Raw genomic sequence first — 15,401 nt, 5'->3', positions numbered from 1 at the left:
ATGTGGGATGAGTGTGGTGTTACTTATAAGTTCACTACCCCCTACCACCCACAGACCAATGGTCTTGTGGAAAGATTTAATAAGACCCTGAAGGGCATGATCATGGGTTTGTCTGACAAACTCAGGAGGAGATGGGATGTCCTCCTCCCATGCCTGCTGTTTGCCTACAGAGAGGTGCCACAGAAGGGGGTTGGATTCAGCCCCTTTGAGTTACTGTTTGGGCACCCTGTAAGAGGCCCATTGTGCTTGGTGAGAGAGTCTTGGGAAAAGCCTCTCAAAGAATCCAAGGAGAATGTGCTAGATTATGTACTGGGCCTGCGGTCACGCATGGCTGAGTATATGAAGAAGGCAAGCAGAAACCTGGAGGCCAGCCAGGAGCTCATGAAGCTCTGGCATGATCAAAAGGCTACCCTGCCTGAGTATCACCCAGGACAGCTGGTGTGGGTTTTGGAGCCCATGGCTCCTAGGGCACTACAGGCCAAGTGGACTGGGCCCTATCCAATTCTGGAGAAAAAAGGTGAGGTCACATACTTGGTGGACCTTGGCACCCCCAGGAATCCTCACAGGATCCTGCATGTTAACAGGATGAAACCCCACCAGGACAGGGCAGACATGACCATGCTAATGGTCACTGATGAAGGGAAGGAGGAGGAGGGTGAGCCTCTGCCAGACCTCCTGTCCTCAAAGGCAAAAGATGGTTCAGTGGAGGGAGTGGTACTCTCTCCCAAATTGACAGACCAGCAACAAAAAGACTGTAAGCAAGTTTTGGGACAGTTTGCTAGTCTGTTCTCCCTGACCCCAGGACTCACCAATTGGTGTGTCCATGATGTTGACACTGGTGACAGCTTGCCTGTCAAGAACAAGCTGTACAGGCTGTCTGACCAGGTCAAGGCCAACATCAAAGCTGAAGTGGCTAAGATGTTGGACCTCAAGGTAATTGAGCCCTCTGATAGTCCTTGGTCCAGTCCAGTGGTACTGGTGCCCAAAGCTAATCCCCAAGGTGGGAAGAAAGAATTGAGATTCTGTGTGGAATACAGAGGTCTAAACGCAGTCACTAGGACTGATGCTCACCCCATACCTAGAGCTGATGAGCTCATTGACAGGCTGGGGGCTGCCAAATTCCTGAGCACATTTGATCTGACCTCAGGATATTGGCAGATTGCCTTAAGTCCAAGAGCTAAGGAGAGGTCAGCATTTTCCACACCAGAGGGCCACTTTCAGTTCAAGGTAATGCCCTTTGGCATGAAAAATGCTCCTGCCACCTTCCAACGGTTGGTGAACAGAGTCCTATCTGGGTTGGAATCTTTCAGTGCAGCTTATCTGGATGATATAGCTATATTTAGTTCCACCTGGAAGGACCACCTGGTCCACCTGAAGGAAGTGCTTCAGGCCCTGCTTCAAGCAGGCCTGACTATCAAGGCAAGCAAGTGCCAGATAGGGCAAAGCTCTGTTGTGTACCTGGGCCACCTTGTTGGTGGAGGCCATGTACAACCTCTCCAGCCCAAGATCCAGACTATCCTGGATTGGGAGGCTCCAAAAACCCAGACTCAGGTCAGGGCCTTTCTTGGCCTGACTGGGTACTACAGGAGGTTTGTTAAGAATTTTGGGACCATAGTGGCCCCTCTGACTGAGCTTACCTCCAAGAAACAGCCCAAGAAGGTCATTTGGACCCCAGAGTGTCACAAAGCTTTTGACACCCTAAAACAGGCTATGTGTTCAGCACCAGTGTTACTGGCCCCTGACTATAGCAAGGAGTTTGTAGTACAAACAGATGCTTCAGAGGAAGGGATTGGGGCAGTGTTAGCACAAGTTAATGAAGAGGGCCATGATCACCCAGTTGCCTTCATCAGCAGGCGACTACTCCCCAGAGAGAAAAAATGGAGTGCCATTGAGAGGGAGGCCTTTGCTGTGGTCTGGTCCCTGAAGAAGTTGAGGCCTTACTTGTTTGGCACTCACTTCCGTGTACAAACTGACCACAGACCTCTCAGATGGTTGATGCAGATGAGGGGGGAAAACCCAAAACTGTTAAGGTGGTCCATTTCCCTACAGGGGATGGACTTCACAGTGGAGCACAGACCTGGGACTGCCCATGCCAATGCAGATGGCCTTTCCAGGTTTTTCCACTTAGCTGATGAGGACTACCAGGGTGTAGGTTAGTACCCATCACCTTTCATCTGGGGGGAGGCAGTGTAGGAAAGTCCTCTTTTTTTGCCTGATCACCCCCACTCTTTTTGGATAGGTACTGGTGGTTACTGACTCTTGGCTGTGCCCTGGGTACTGCTAACCAGTCCCAGGGCCTGTGCTCTGTGTAAAATGGATATGCAAATTAGGCTAATTATAATTGGCTAAGTTAACCTACCTATAAGTCCCTAGTATATGGTAGGGCATGTAGGTTTAGGGACCACAGCATAGGTGGTGCACACCTAGGTGCACTGCTGAGGTGCCCAGTGTCATTTTAAAAGCAAGCCTGCCTTGCTGGCTGCTTTTAAATTAAAGTTATATGCAAATTCGACTTTGGAATTAAAGGTACTTCCAAAGTCTTAAACTACCTTATTTTTACATATGTCACCCCTAAGGTGTGCCCTATGTGCCCCTAGGGCTGGGTGCCATGTAACTATAAGCAGGGACTTTATAAAAATAGATTTATAAGCCCTGGTGAGGTAAAAACAGCCAAATTCGTTTTTCCCTCATTGAAGTAAATGGCCTTCATAGGCTAGAATGGGCAGACTTTATTTTAAATTTTAAAGTCTCCTTAAATGTTACATACCAAGAATTTGGTATCACATTAATTGTTGTAATAAATCCCACAACTTCCAGTTGTGGGATTTAATATAACTTGTTCAGGTAAAAAGTTTAGACTTTACCTAAAAAGTTGCCAATTTCAGCTCTGCATTGTTTTTGCTGCTGTGCTCTGATTGGCCAGCCTGCAGCAGCTTCTGCCAGGCTACTTTGATGAGGTGTGAAGTGGCCTGGCTTCACACAAAGGAATGTGCTTGGGGGAGAGAATCTCCCCTCAGCAGATGGTGAGGCAGGAAGGGGGAGGGCTGCCAAACTGGTCTTCAAAGGCAGAGAAGGACATCTGGAGCACCCAGCACACCCCCACATCCTGCAACCCCAGACAGCTAGGTGCCCCCTTGATTAGATTAGGAGAGGGCAGGAGAGAGGTGTGTTTATGATTTTTAGCCACACCAGTGGGTGGGCTCAGCCAGATGTAACCTCCAAAAATCAGATTCAGCCATGTTGGATTTTTAGAGACTGTTGCCTTTTGGGATGGATTTTTGCCACACTTCCCAGGAAGTGGTCATCACAGGGGGACGACCCTGTACCTGATTGGAGAACCAGGGCCCCCCTGCTTTTCACCCAGGAGCAAGAATAAAACTGGCAGACCTGCCCCCACACCTCAGATCCCCGCCAACTTTCAAGAAGAAGGAACTTAAGGAGAAGAAGGACTGCCCTGCTGGACCCCTGGCCTGCACCTGGACCCTGCACTCAGAAGGACTGCACCAGCTGCACACTTGGGCTTCACCACAAGAAGGACTTTGCCTGGCTTCAACTGGTTCAAGGAGGGACTCCCTGTTTGCTACAGGTGAAAAATTGCTATCCAGAGTCCCCTGCACCAACTCCTAAAAAAGAGACCAGTTGACCACTGCCCAGTGGCCAAAAAGGAGTTTGCGCCAGGTGCATTCTGGGAGTTGAAGTCCGCACCCCCCAAGGACCATCACAGAACTTCTGGACCCTTGGGGTGAGCTGTGGACCCCAAAAGAACCTTAAAAGAACATCTGGGTGAAGCCCCAGAAGTTTGGAAAAGATTTGAGAATTTTTTTAAAAAAGCTCCAGAGAGGGACCGACCCGCCGCGGAAATTCTAGCCGGCTTGCCTCAACCGTGACCCGGCCTGACTTCGTGGTTCGTCCCGGTAAAGAAAAACATCCGAAAAAGAGACTAAGTCCGAACGTAAAAAGTTGACCGGGACCTCCCAGCCATCGTATCCGAGAAGGGCTCCACGGACGTCGGATCAAGATCCAGGTTTACCCCGGTCGAAGGATTTTAATCTAAAAAAAACGACTAAGGGCCAGATGTAGGAAGGCATTAGCGCCTCGCAAAGGGCAAAAAAAGCCGTTTGCGAGGCGCTAATGCCCTCACGCGATGCAGAAACACATATTGCGAGTCGGTACCGACTCGCAAAATGTGTTTCAGACTCGCAAATAGGAAGGGGTGTTCCCTACCTATTTGCGAGTCGCACCGCAATGTAAGTTGATTTGTGACCGCGAAAACGGTCGCAAATCAACTCGCAGTTACCATCCACTTGAAGTGGATGGTAACTCATTCGCAAATGGGAAGGGGTCCCCATGGGACCCCTTCCCCTTTGTGAATGCTCACAAGAATATTTTTTCAGAGCAGGCAGTGGTCCTATGGACCACTGCCTACTCTGAAAAAAACCGAAACTAAAAGGTTTCGGTATTTTTTCTATTTGCAGCTCGTTTTCCTTTAAGGAAAACGGGCTGCAAAGAGAAAAAAAAAAACTGCTTTATTGCAAAGCAGTCACGGACATGGAGGTCTGCTGTCTCCAGCAGGCCACCATCCCCGTGAGTGCCTAGACTCGCTATGGGGTCGCAAACTGCGACCCACCTCATAAATATTTATGAGGTGGGTCTTTGCGACCCCATAGCGAGTCGCAGAAGGTGTCTGAGACACCTTTCTGCATTCGCTTTTGCGAGGTGCAAATTGCAAGTCGCAGGGACTTGCAATTTGCACCTCGCAAAAGGGAACCTTCCTACATCTGGCCCTCAGTCCGAAGGTAGAAATCACCACCGAGGAAACCCACATCGCGTATCCGGACAAGGGCTCCAGGAGGTCGGATTCAACTGGCAGGTTCGTCCCGGTGAAGAAAAAACTTCAAAAGAAAGACTAAGTCAGAAGGTAACTTTTCAACCGAGGCCTCCCGCGACTTGTAGCCGAGCAGGGCTCCATCGCGGTCGGCCTGAAACTTTGACTTTGTCCCGGTCCTGGTGCAACCAGATGACCCGGTTGGCGCTTATTGTTTCTAAGCGCTAGAAAAATAATAATACTTTAAAAATTCATATCTCCGGTTCCCCTGAACCGATTTTAATCGTTTTTGTGTCATTTTAAAGATAAAAATATAAACTATTTTTATAAATTGGTTTTGGATTTTTAAACTGTTTCCTGTGTTTTATTTAATTACTGTTTTGTGATATTTGAATGCTTTACACACTGTCTCCTAAGTTAAGCCTTGACGCTCGTTGCCAAGCTACCAAGGGTTGAGCTGGGATTAATTTACTGAGACCTAACTGTACCTAGGTGGAGGTTAGTGGCTTGTTGCTAGGTGTAGGTACCTACCTGCCCTTACCAATAACCCATTTTCCAACAGTTATCGATTAATAATTGGGGTGACAAAGTGGATAAATAGGAGGTTGCTTCAGTACCAGCACAATAAAACCTAGATTGAGATGTAAAGACATAAGTGGGCACATAGAGCTTTTAATTACATCTCTAATAATGGCGACCATAGTTGAAGGATGGGCTTCAGCAACCATTCTGAAAACAGACTAATTTTAGAACTGGCTTCTGAGGTAGGTAGTGCGTGGTGTAATGAAACATTGTCGTAGTATCCTTCATTTTGTTTTAGTAAATTAAATTAACATGACATTGTAGAATAGCATTATTATAAAAATAACAAAAACAATTACTGAAAACAGGAAGTGGCTGATTCCTGTGTTCTAACTTGGGTTCAGAGGTATCTGTAAGCATTGGGGGTGTGATTGCAATGTGCAGGTTTTGCTACAGAGAGGTTTGTCAGAATTTTGGCTAATGCAAAGTGTTTTACTTATGGAGATCTTGATGTCAGTAAGATTGTTCAATGGTGAAGCTCACATTTTAACATTTGTCTAGTTGGGCTTGCTGACCAGTTTTGTCGTTCATTTGGTATTTTATATTTCCACCACTTTCTCTATGCTTTATCTGTTTTATTTAGCTTTGTAATCCATATAACAACAATATAAACTTTTCCATGTTACTTCAAATACGTTTGACTATTCTCTACAGAGCCCACACCAATAAGATACATTTTTAAAATCCAAAAGCCATGAGAAATGTATTTAAGAAATTTGCCAAAGAACGGGTTTGCTTACCGTGCTGACCGTGCTGTAGCAAGGGGACTAGATCCAGCAGAGTCACCAGTGTGACGTAGAGGCCCTGATAATCCAGGGATGGGTACTCTGATAACTGAGCGTCGCGGCTTTGCTGACCTCGATCTGACGGAGCATCTCGCAGGACGCTGTAAAGGAGGGAGCGAGTAACAGTGGGGTTGATGGAACTGACCTGCGGTCTTAAAGATGGGGTGAGTGGGAATGGCACAGGAAAGAGACACATGGTCATGGGCACTGTCAAATTGGAGGCATCTTGATTCTCCTTCTTCCCTGAGCGGGACAAAATGCTGTTGGAGGGACAAAGAAAAAAAAGAGACAACAAAGACACAAAAAACAGCACATTACATTGAAATGACACTATAAAACAAATAATAAGAGACCAGATACATCCCACATAAGATGCAATGTCTACCAATGCAGTGTCTACCAATCCAGCAGCCATTCTCAACCATGCTTCGAAATAGGAAATTAAAATTGTGTCTTTATGAAAATTCTCATTGCATCCCATGTGTTATCTGGTTAATAAGGAGCAAAAATATAAAAACACATGTTTCAGTGCCAAACCCATGTTTTACAGTCAGGTCAACCGGTGTAAAGAGGCACTCGCGGTAGGAAGTGGAAGGCACTTTCAAATCGGAGATTTTTTTCACTTATATTGGCGGAAGAATATCCATTTTCTCTTTTAGCACAATCTCGCTTTAATTCCTTTAATAGAAACCTGTAAAATATAGGTGTGGCACTTGCAGAAACATGTTTTAGCCAGGAATAAACATGTGTGTTTGTTAAGACACTCTTAAAAATCACATGTTTATTGCATCAAAATAATGTCTGTATGTAGTTTATGATACTGTCTCATGACGTTCCGTCAGTATCATTGGGAGGTAATGAAGTTCAAACAGGCACATGGATTTAGAAATAATATATATTTCTAAAATGTTAACTAAACTACGTTTGGAAAAGCTAAAAAATAATATATAGGAAATGACGTTTAGCATATGTTTGTGAGCTAATGGTAATGGCTGTGTATGTGCTTTATTTTAGTTTTTGTCCATGTTTGGGGAAGAAACAATTCTTTTTTTTTTTTTAATTTTTCGAATAGAAACACTATTTTGGTAAACCATTACAGTACCTCCGAATTTTGTAAGTTAAGGGCTGAGCAAGCAATACTCGTTTTTAATTTAACTATACATAAGAGGTTAACCATACATCACTGTGCTACTTACATTATTACTGAACAAAATGGCTACAAACTAAAGGAAAGATAATTTTAAACAAAAAAACGTTTAGTGGGAATAATTGGAAAGTCTAAATATTAACCAGCTATCGGTTTTACTAAATGATTTGTAAACCTCTCTAGCATTATTTGCTTATTCAGCTCATTTTAATATCAAAAACGTTGTACCTCCAATAACAAAGCTGAGCTAAAGGTTCCGTTTCATACATTACTTTGTTGCCCAAAATAAGACTAACTAATCAGTAAATGGTTATTCATCACTTCATGCTGGCGCTGGATTATAACAACACACACAAATACATTTGTTTCATGTTAAACTTTGAACGACGTCCATAATGTCCACAGTTACTACAAAACATGTTTCTTTGCACTTCCTTGCTAGTCCAACTGTACACATGACAATAAGAACCAAGCCCAGTAACAGAGGGGCTTCTTGCTTCTTAAGTATAATTTATTAACACAGCTGCTGCCCTAAAATGCACATTCCCCCTCTTTGTGCCAGATTCACATTATATTACAATTTTGTTTGTTTCTCAGTACCCATGCCAGCAGACTTTAGTCTGGAATTCAACTGCTACATCTATGCGTGTGTATTGTGTAAAAACATTATAATCTTCAATATTCAAGTGAAATATTCAATAAGACGTGGGTAGATTCTTGTGTCCTCTGAGGACTGCATCAAGTCCGGCAAGGTCACTGCATGTGGAGGAGTAGCTCCATTTCGATTGTATGAGCTTGTCCACTTCGGGTGATGAGATGCATTAGAATCAGAAAGCTCTTGGTCTTAGGTACACAACAGGCTAAGAGGCCCACCGAAGCACTTCCATGTAGTACGTTGTTCCCCATTACTAAGCCCCCCCATTTACAAGTAAGAAAAAAAAACAGGCGAAATGTGTAAACTTTCTCTAACGAGTCTAGTTCTGCCTGGTTAAATGTCACGATGCTTTCTCTGCAGTAGCTGACAAGCCTTGTCCCCCTTTTTCTTCTGATACGGAGAGAAATCAATGCTTCCCCCTGCAGGTCTTTTCTGCCCCCTACCTTTCCTACTCCCCACCGTATTCCCTAGACCATCACCTTACGCAGATGCCTCTGCATACATGTACACCACATCTACTTATCATAGAATGTAGTACATATGCGCCCTTGTAGCTGATGCAATATTTTTACCATTTATATAATATAAGTGGGATGGAGAGGATATTTCAGTGACGCCACTACCAGGAAACATTCATACCAGTCAAGGAAATGTAGTCTTGTTGTGTATGTCACAGAAGCATTTTACATACATGGGCTAAGGCACTTTCTCCACCCAAGCCTAAACCCTACCACTACTCCACCATTCCCTTTGTCAATGCACAGGTGCTAATTTACTTTGATTACATGGTTGCCAGAGCAATGGTGTGAAAATAGTGGGTTGGTGGTATGCACTGCTATGGTCATGCCCTTAGTCGACTCGTTACACCTGTAGGGCCAACTGGTAGAAACATCACTTGGCGGAGAGCTGTGAGCAGAAGGAAATACATAGGTTTCCCTCACACCGCCATTCATGCATGTACAGCAGGGTTGGAAAAATCCCATGGGATTGCCTGACACCTTGTAGCTGGGAAATGCAGTGCTACTGACATGCCTGCAGGAGCTGGCCACACCATAATCCTGCCCCACTGTCAGGCCATGTAAAAATTAAGTAGCAAATAACACCTCCATTTGATCAAATGTAATAATTTTTATCTGGCTGCTGGAGGGGTGGGAGCTGGAATACCGTCATCTGACTGGCGTTATCCCTACATCTCCCACCAGCTTCTAACTTGTAGCTCGATGGTTGGTGGGTGAGGCTTTGCGATGGAAGACAGCCACCTCCCTCTACAAAAGTCTAAATTGAGGCTTTAATTCTACTCCTGATTTTCCAATATGAGCAAATTGAACAATGCTGCTAAACATTTGTGACACTGAAAACACTTAGAAATAGGCTTTATTTAAAAGGAGAGAAATGAAAAGCCTCTTTATTACTCAGCTGTACCAGCAGACAGTCCAGTGTCCATAAAACACGTCACATTTGATTCATAGCATCACCCTTCCTCAAGCAGTAAAATGACTATTGCACTGACGCCACAAGGGGACTCCCAGCCCCATAACTCTTTGTGCTATAAAATTAATCTTTAACACCCACTGCGCAGGACGTGCGCGAGCTGCGCCCAGGCAGTGCCCAGGCCAAGGGTAGGCCCGTCTTGTGACAGTCATCCTCCGAAGAGGCTGGGCTGGGCCACCTCTCTTGGGTTTCTCTTTTCTCTGTTTTCTCTCCTTTTATGTTCCTCAGGAGTTTTTGCTTTTTCACCAGGAGGATTTTCCTAGAGAAGTTGAAGGACATTGTTTCACCTGCAACTCGGCCAGATCGACCTTTGCTTCTAAATATCTTTTTTTTTTTGTTTAAATGTGTGTATCAGTTTGATAAGTATGTTGTGTTGTGCTTATACTTGATAATCGTTCTGAAGTCCATTTTATTTAGTGTCTGTGGGGAAGAGAAAGGCAGAGGAGGTCCCTTCTGGCTCTAGTAAGATTAAAAATCCATTAAGACATGCCGCAGAAAATTGCACTGCTAACGAAATAGACACTCTTATAGAAGAAGTAGAATCACTTATTAATGAGGGCAAGTACCAGAAGGGTGGCACGGTTGTATCCAAGATCACACATTTCTTTACACAATACGATAAATGTGCTTCACCTGCTCCATTTCCTCCTTTAACCCAGCTCCCTGATGGTAAATCCCCTGGGGGAACTCTATCAATTGTTCTTCTACAGTAGTCTAATACTTGTGATTCATGTAAACGTCCCCTCCCTTGCACTAATAGGTTCCCCATGACAGAAAACCATGTGGATACACAGACAGAGAACCCACAAACCTCCCTAGATCCTCCAGCTGATGAAGAACCCATTGTCAAAGACTTGTCTTTTGTTAGAAAAATCATACAGGCCATGAATACACTCACAAAATAAGATAGGGCAGCTAAACTCTGCAGTCTCCAACTTTCCTAGAAGGTGCAGAACCACTTATCTAAGGGTGCCCCCAACTGGTGGGGGCATCTGCGCTTCTAAAATTCTAGTGGATCAATCTACTGTGACAGATTCTCCTTTTGTGCCCTTTACTAGAAAATTCCCTAATCCCGCTGCATTGCCATATGACCTGTCGCCGTTCGCACAGAAGGAGGTTGGGATCCAAAAGCTACTCTGGCAAGTGAATACTCATTCTTTAACTGCCCCACCTCCCCTGAAGTGAGCCAGGCTATAGGTAGAAAGCCCTTTTGTATATTATCCCCTATAGCATTGAGACTGATCATTACTGCATCATCACAAAAATATTTCCTGCCAGAGAAGGAAGGATTATACTGTTCTTAAGGTTAACGTCCCAGAAGATAGGGAAAAGGCTCATGATATCATCTACTGGATTAGGTCTCGGAGGGTTTGTTTATCACTTATTCGTTCTGATATCCTTTTTGCCTAGTGTATAATGCTTCATTCTAACCCATTATATCACATTCAATTACAACTTACTCACCAGAATGCAGAGGACTAAATGAACATGGATGTTAGCTCTGTTCCTCTATCAGGGTCTTCTCTTCAGTTCAAATATAATATTCTTCAAAACATGAGGACATATTTACAAAAAATTGGTGTGGGGCAGCACTGCAAGAATTTTTGCCATGCTCCCCCACGCAAGTTTTAAAGGGCAGGAATGCACCATTTTTACAAGATGCGCCACAGTCCTGTCCTTTCTGTTGGCACACAATTTGGTGTCTAACACCAATGCAGACACACTTGCACCATGTGCCAAGGGTGTTTGTGTTGTTGGAAGGATTGTTTTTGTGCAGGACATGTGCCCAGGGCCTGTACATTACATACTACTAGGAGGCCTGCAGTACTGATTGTGCCAGCCACATAAGTAGCCCCATAACCATGTCTCAGGCTACCATTGCAAGGCCTGTGTGTGCAGTTTCGCTGCCACTTCGACTTGACATTTACAAGTACTTGCCAAGCCTTAAACTCCCCTTTTTCTACATATAAGTCACCCCTAGTGTAGGCCCTAGGTAACCCATAGGGGAGGATGCTATGTAGGTAAAAGTCAGGACATGTACATGTGTGTTTTTTATGTTCTGGTAGTGGAAAACTCCTAAATTCGTTTTCCACTACTGTGAGGCATGCTCCTTTCATAGACTAGCATTAGGGCTGCCCTCATATACTTTTTGAGTGGTAGGTTCTGATCTGAAAGGGTTAACCGGCCATGTTTAGTATGGCGAGAATGGTAATAGAAAATCCTGCTTATTTGTGAGGTTGGATTTAATATTACTATTTTAGAAATGCCACTTTTAGAAAGGGAGCATTTCTCTGCACTGAAAACCATCTGTGCCTTACAGCCTGCCTCCAATCAATGTCTGGTCTGTGCTGGTTGATAGCTCCCTTGTGCATTTCACCCAGACAACCACAAACACAGGACACTCAGTCACATCTGCATTCATCTGCACACTGAATGGGTCTTCCTGGGCTGGAAAGGAGGAGGGCCTGTCACTAACATTTCAAAGGCCAATGGCCTGCCCTCACACAATAGACTGATCAATCCCCCTTTCACCTCTAGGACCCTGGTAGGCAGGACTAGACTGCTGTTGCCCTGCTGCCCTGCTGGCCGCTGACTTTGCTGAGAAAGCCTCTGCCTTCCCCAAAAGTGCTCTCCAAGGGTTTGAGTTGAGCTTGCCTCCTATTTTCTGAACTCGCAGGGCCAAAAAGACTTAGGGCCTGATTCTAACTTTGGAGGACGGTGTTAAACCGTCCCAAAAGTGGCGGATATACCACCTACCGTATTACGAGTCCATTATATCCTATGGAACTCGTAATACGGTAGGTGGTATATCCGCCACTTTTGGGACGGTTTAACACCGTCCTCCAAAGTTAGAATCAGGCCCTTAATCTCTTCAGAAAACTTGTGCATCGAAAATCGTCGCCCCACCTGCCGAAATCAACGCGAAGCCTGCATTGCAACCGAGAAATCACGTCACAGCCAACCTGAACGATGGAGTCCCGACTGGAAATTCAATGCAGCGCCTACCTTGCGATGGAAAATTCAACTCATCGCCTACCGGATTGACACAACGCCCATGCCTTCTTCCAGTGCATCAAGGATTTTCCCGCATGGTCCCTGGGAGTCAAAATATTCCTACACTGCATTGAGGCACCAAGACTGCGCCCCAAAAACGATGCAAACCCCTTGCAGAGTGGAAAGAAACAACGCATCGTCTTTGCCGCTATGGAAAATTTGATGCACACCGTATTTTTCCACGCATCTCCTCCTCTGCAGTTTCCGTGCTTCATTATTTTTGGCGCATATCAGGTACTGTGTGTAACAAAGAGACAACTGTTTATTTCTAAGGATTAAGACTCTTTTAAACCTTTTAAAAGTGATATTTCAACTTTTCCTTATTGGATCTTTGTCATTTTTACCTTATTTTATTCAGATAAATATCTATTTTTCTAAACCTGTATGGTGTATTTTTTTGGTGTTTTCACTGTGTTACTGTATAATTTATTGTGCAAATACTTTACATGTTGCCTTCTAAGTTAAGCCTGACTGCTCAGTGCCAAGATACTAGAGGGTGAGCACAGGCTAATTTGGATTGTGTGTGACTTACCCGGACTAGAATGGTGGTCCCTACTTGGACAAGGGTGTATACCTCTGCCAACTAGAGACCCCATTTGTAACAGAGGACATGTAAAGCCGGTCACCACACACTACTGACTAAAATCTATACAGTATTTTTGTCTATTTTGACCCATTTCAAAGATCTCTCTAACAAGGAGTTGTTGGTGACAAACAGTCATAACATTCTTTTTTCTTGCCAAAAATATCTTTTTACTAGACCTACTAGGCAAATCCTCAATAAAAGACCCAAAACTATTCCTTGGTTTGATAACGAATGCTGCCAGGTCAAAACCAACCTACTACAGGTTATTAAGTCTGTCAACTTTCTTGCTCTGAGAGAACTTAGGCAATTATATAAGCAAACATTAGGGTAAAAAGAAATAACTTGGGATGATGCTAACTGACCGGACCTTTTGGTGGCTGCCCAAAATAGAAATGATACAGCATTCTGGCGAATAATAGCTCATGGATCTCTTGGTGCTAGTATCTATAATGACCATTTCATTCCACCGTCTAGTTGGATGAAGCATTTCACACAGATATACACTGAAAATATCCTAGAGTATATATACCAAGTAGACACCAATTTAACTACTATGCATCAAGTAATTCCTGAAGTTGTTTGCTTAGCTTTCTCAATGCACTAGCACGGCCATAGCGTCTCTTCATCCTGGAAAGGCCCCAGATCCCAATGAGGTTCCTGGTGAACTCTACAAATCAGAATGTGACACTTGCGCTCCCTATGTAAATCACGTATCCAATGGGATCTTAAAGGGTGCTAAATTGCCAGCTACTTGGGCTGGGGCCCATATTATTCAAATTTACGAAAAAAGCCGCTTGAAATGGTGGTAGGAATTATGGACCAATCAGCCTTCAATTTACAAAAAATCTTCTGTTCCCAGCTACTCAATAAATTGTAGGATTGGGTGGATGATGTTAAAATTGTTTCCCCATTGCAAGCCGGTTTTCGCCAGAACATCAGCACCATAGGCCAGATCTTATTTTCTCACATTATGTGGGAATATATAACTCTGCAAAAAGACCACTTTTGTGGATTTCAGAGCAGCCTTTGCCATTGTCCCCTGAAGCACCCTCTGGAAAGTTGTCAGAGCAATGGGAGTCCCTTACCGCATTTTAGAAACCATGATCAGGCTTCACTAATCAATTTACGTCCAAGTTAGATGGGCCTAACTCTAGAGAATTGATTGATCCCATACCAGCCTGTAGGGGTGTTGGCCAGGGTTTTGTCTTGGCCCCAACCTTATTTTCATTATACATCAACAGGGTTACTGATTAACTTAATTGTGGTAGCTCTGATGCCCCCAATATGTGTGGTAAAAATGTACCTGCACTTATTGTTTATAGATGATACCTTGCTTTTGTCAAGAACTCCTTCTGGCCTTCGAAACCTTTTACTTATAGTCCAAGATCATTGTAGTTTTTAGTGAAAGAGGGCTGAAAATTACCATCCAAAAGACTACATACATGATATACAGACCTCATAAAAACAGCTTGAGCAAATCCCAGTTGGAAAATGCTCCTGATGATTTAGTCAAGACCTTTGACTACCTTGGTCTAACGGTTAGTAATTCACTCTCATGGTCCCCTCAGATACCCAAAAGCAGAGTTATAATACACCACAGAGCTGCTGCTATTTTAAAATGAATAGCTCCTCACAAGTTAAAGCAGTCACAACTGCCTAAAGGTACATAGGGGGTTATTCTAACTTTGGAGGAGGTGTTAATCCGTCCCAAAAGTGACGGAAAAGTGACGGATTTACCACCAGCCGTATTACGAGTCCATTATATCCTATGGAACTCGTAATACGGCTGGTGGTATATCCGTCACTTTACCGTCACTTTTGGGACGGATTAACACTCCTCCAAAGTTAGAATAACCCCCATAGTCCTAAAGCACAGTCAGTCACGCTGTATGGAGCTGAGTTATGGGGCAACTCCAATATAAGTATCATGGTGACCAAAGAACTTTGTTTCCTCAAATCATTACTAAATCTCCCATTTAGCTGTCCGTTGTACCAATAACTTATTATACTGTGCTCAAATGTGTTGATCATCTTGCTGCTCTAAAGCCTTTTTTATATTTGGTGAGGCTTTGGTTCCATCAGGAATTGGACCCATACAGATTGGTACTACTAAGTAAAAAGTTTAGAATTAAACATTAAGACCAAGTGGCTCTCACACATAAAGACACAGTTCTCTAAGATGGGTCTCCAGACCTTATATACCACAACGTCTTCAATTACACCAAATACCACATGCATTTTAATCAAATATTATTGGTTCTCTTTCAGACCATTTT

The 15,401-nt window shown here is 43.9% G+C and overlaps 1 protein-coding gene across 1 annotated transcript in view; it reads right to left on the bottom strand.

Annotated features, from left to right (window-relative positions):
- The window catches only part of UNC79 (unc-79 homolog, NALCN channel complex subunit), a 770,017-nt gene that overhangs the window by 731,766 nt on the left and 22,850 nt on the right, over window positions 1-15,401 (bottom strand). Inside the window, exon 3 of the mRNA XM_069208227.1 lies at window positions 6,148-6,452. Within this exon, the coding sequence (XP_069064328.1) occupies window positions 6,148-6,452 (305 nt within the window). The remainder of the gene's footprint in view (window positions 1-6,147; window positions 6,453-15,401) is intronic.

This window comes from Pleurodeles waltl, chromosome 9 (genome assembly GCF_031143425.1).
Source record: "Pleurodeles waltl isolate 20211129_DDA chromosome 9, aPleWal1.hap1.20221129, whole genome shotgun sequence".
NCBI classification, from domain to species: Eukaryota; Metazoa; Chordata; class Amphibia; order Caudata; family Salamandridae; genus Pleurodeles; species Pleurodeles waltl.
The sequence above is the reverse complement of the archived record's forward strand: the minus strand, read 5'-3'. Positions and strand labels throughout refer to the sequence as shown.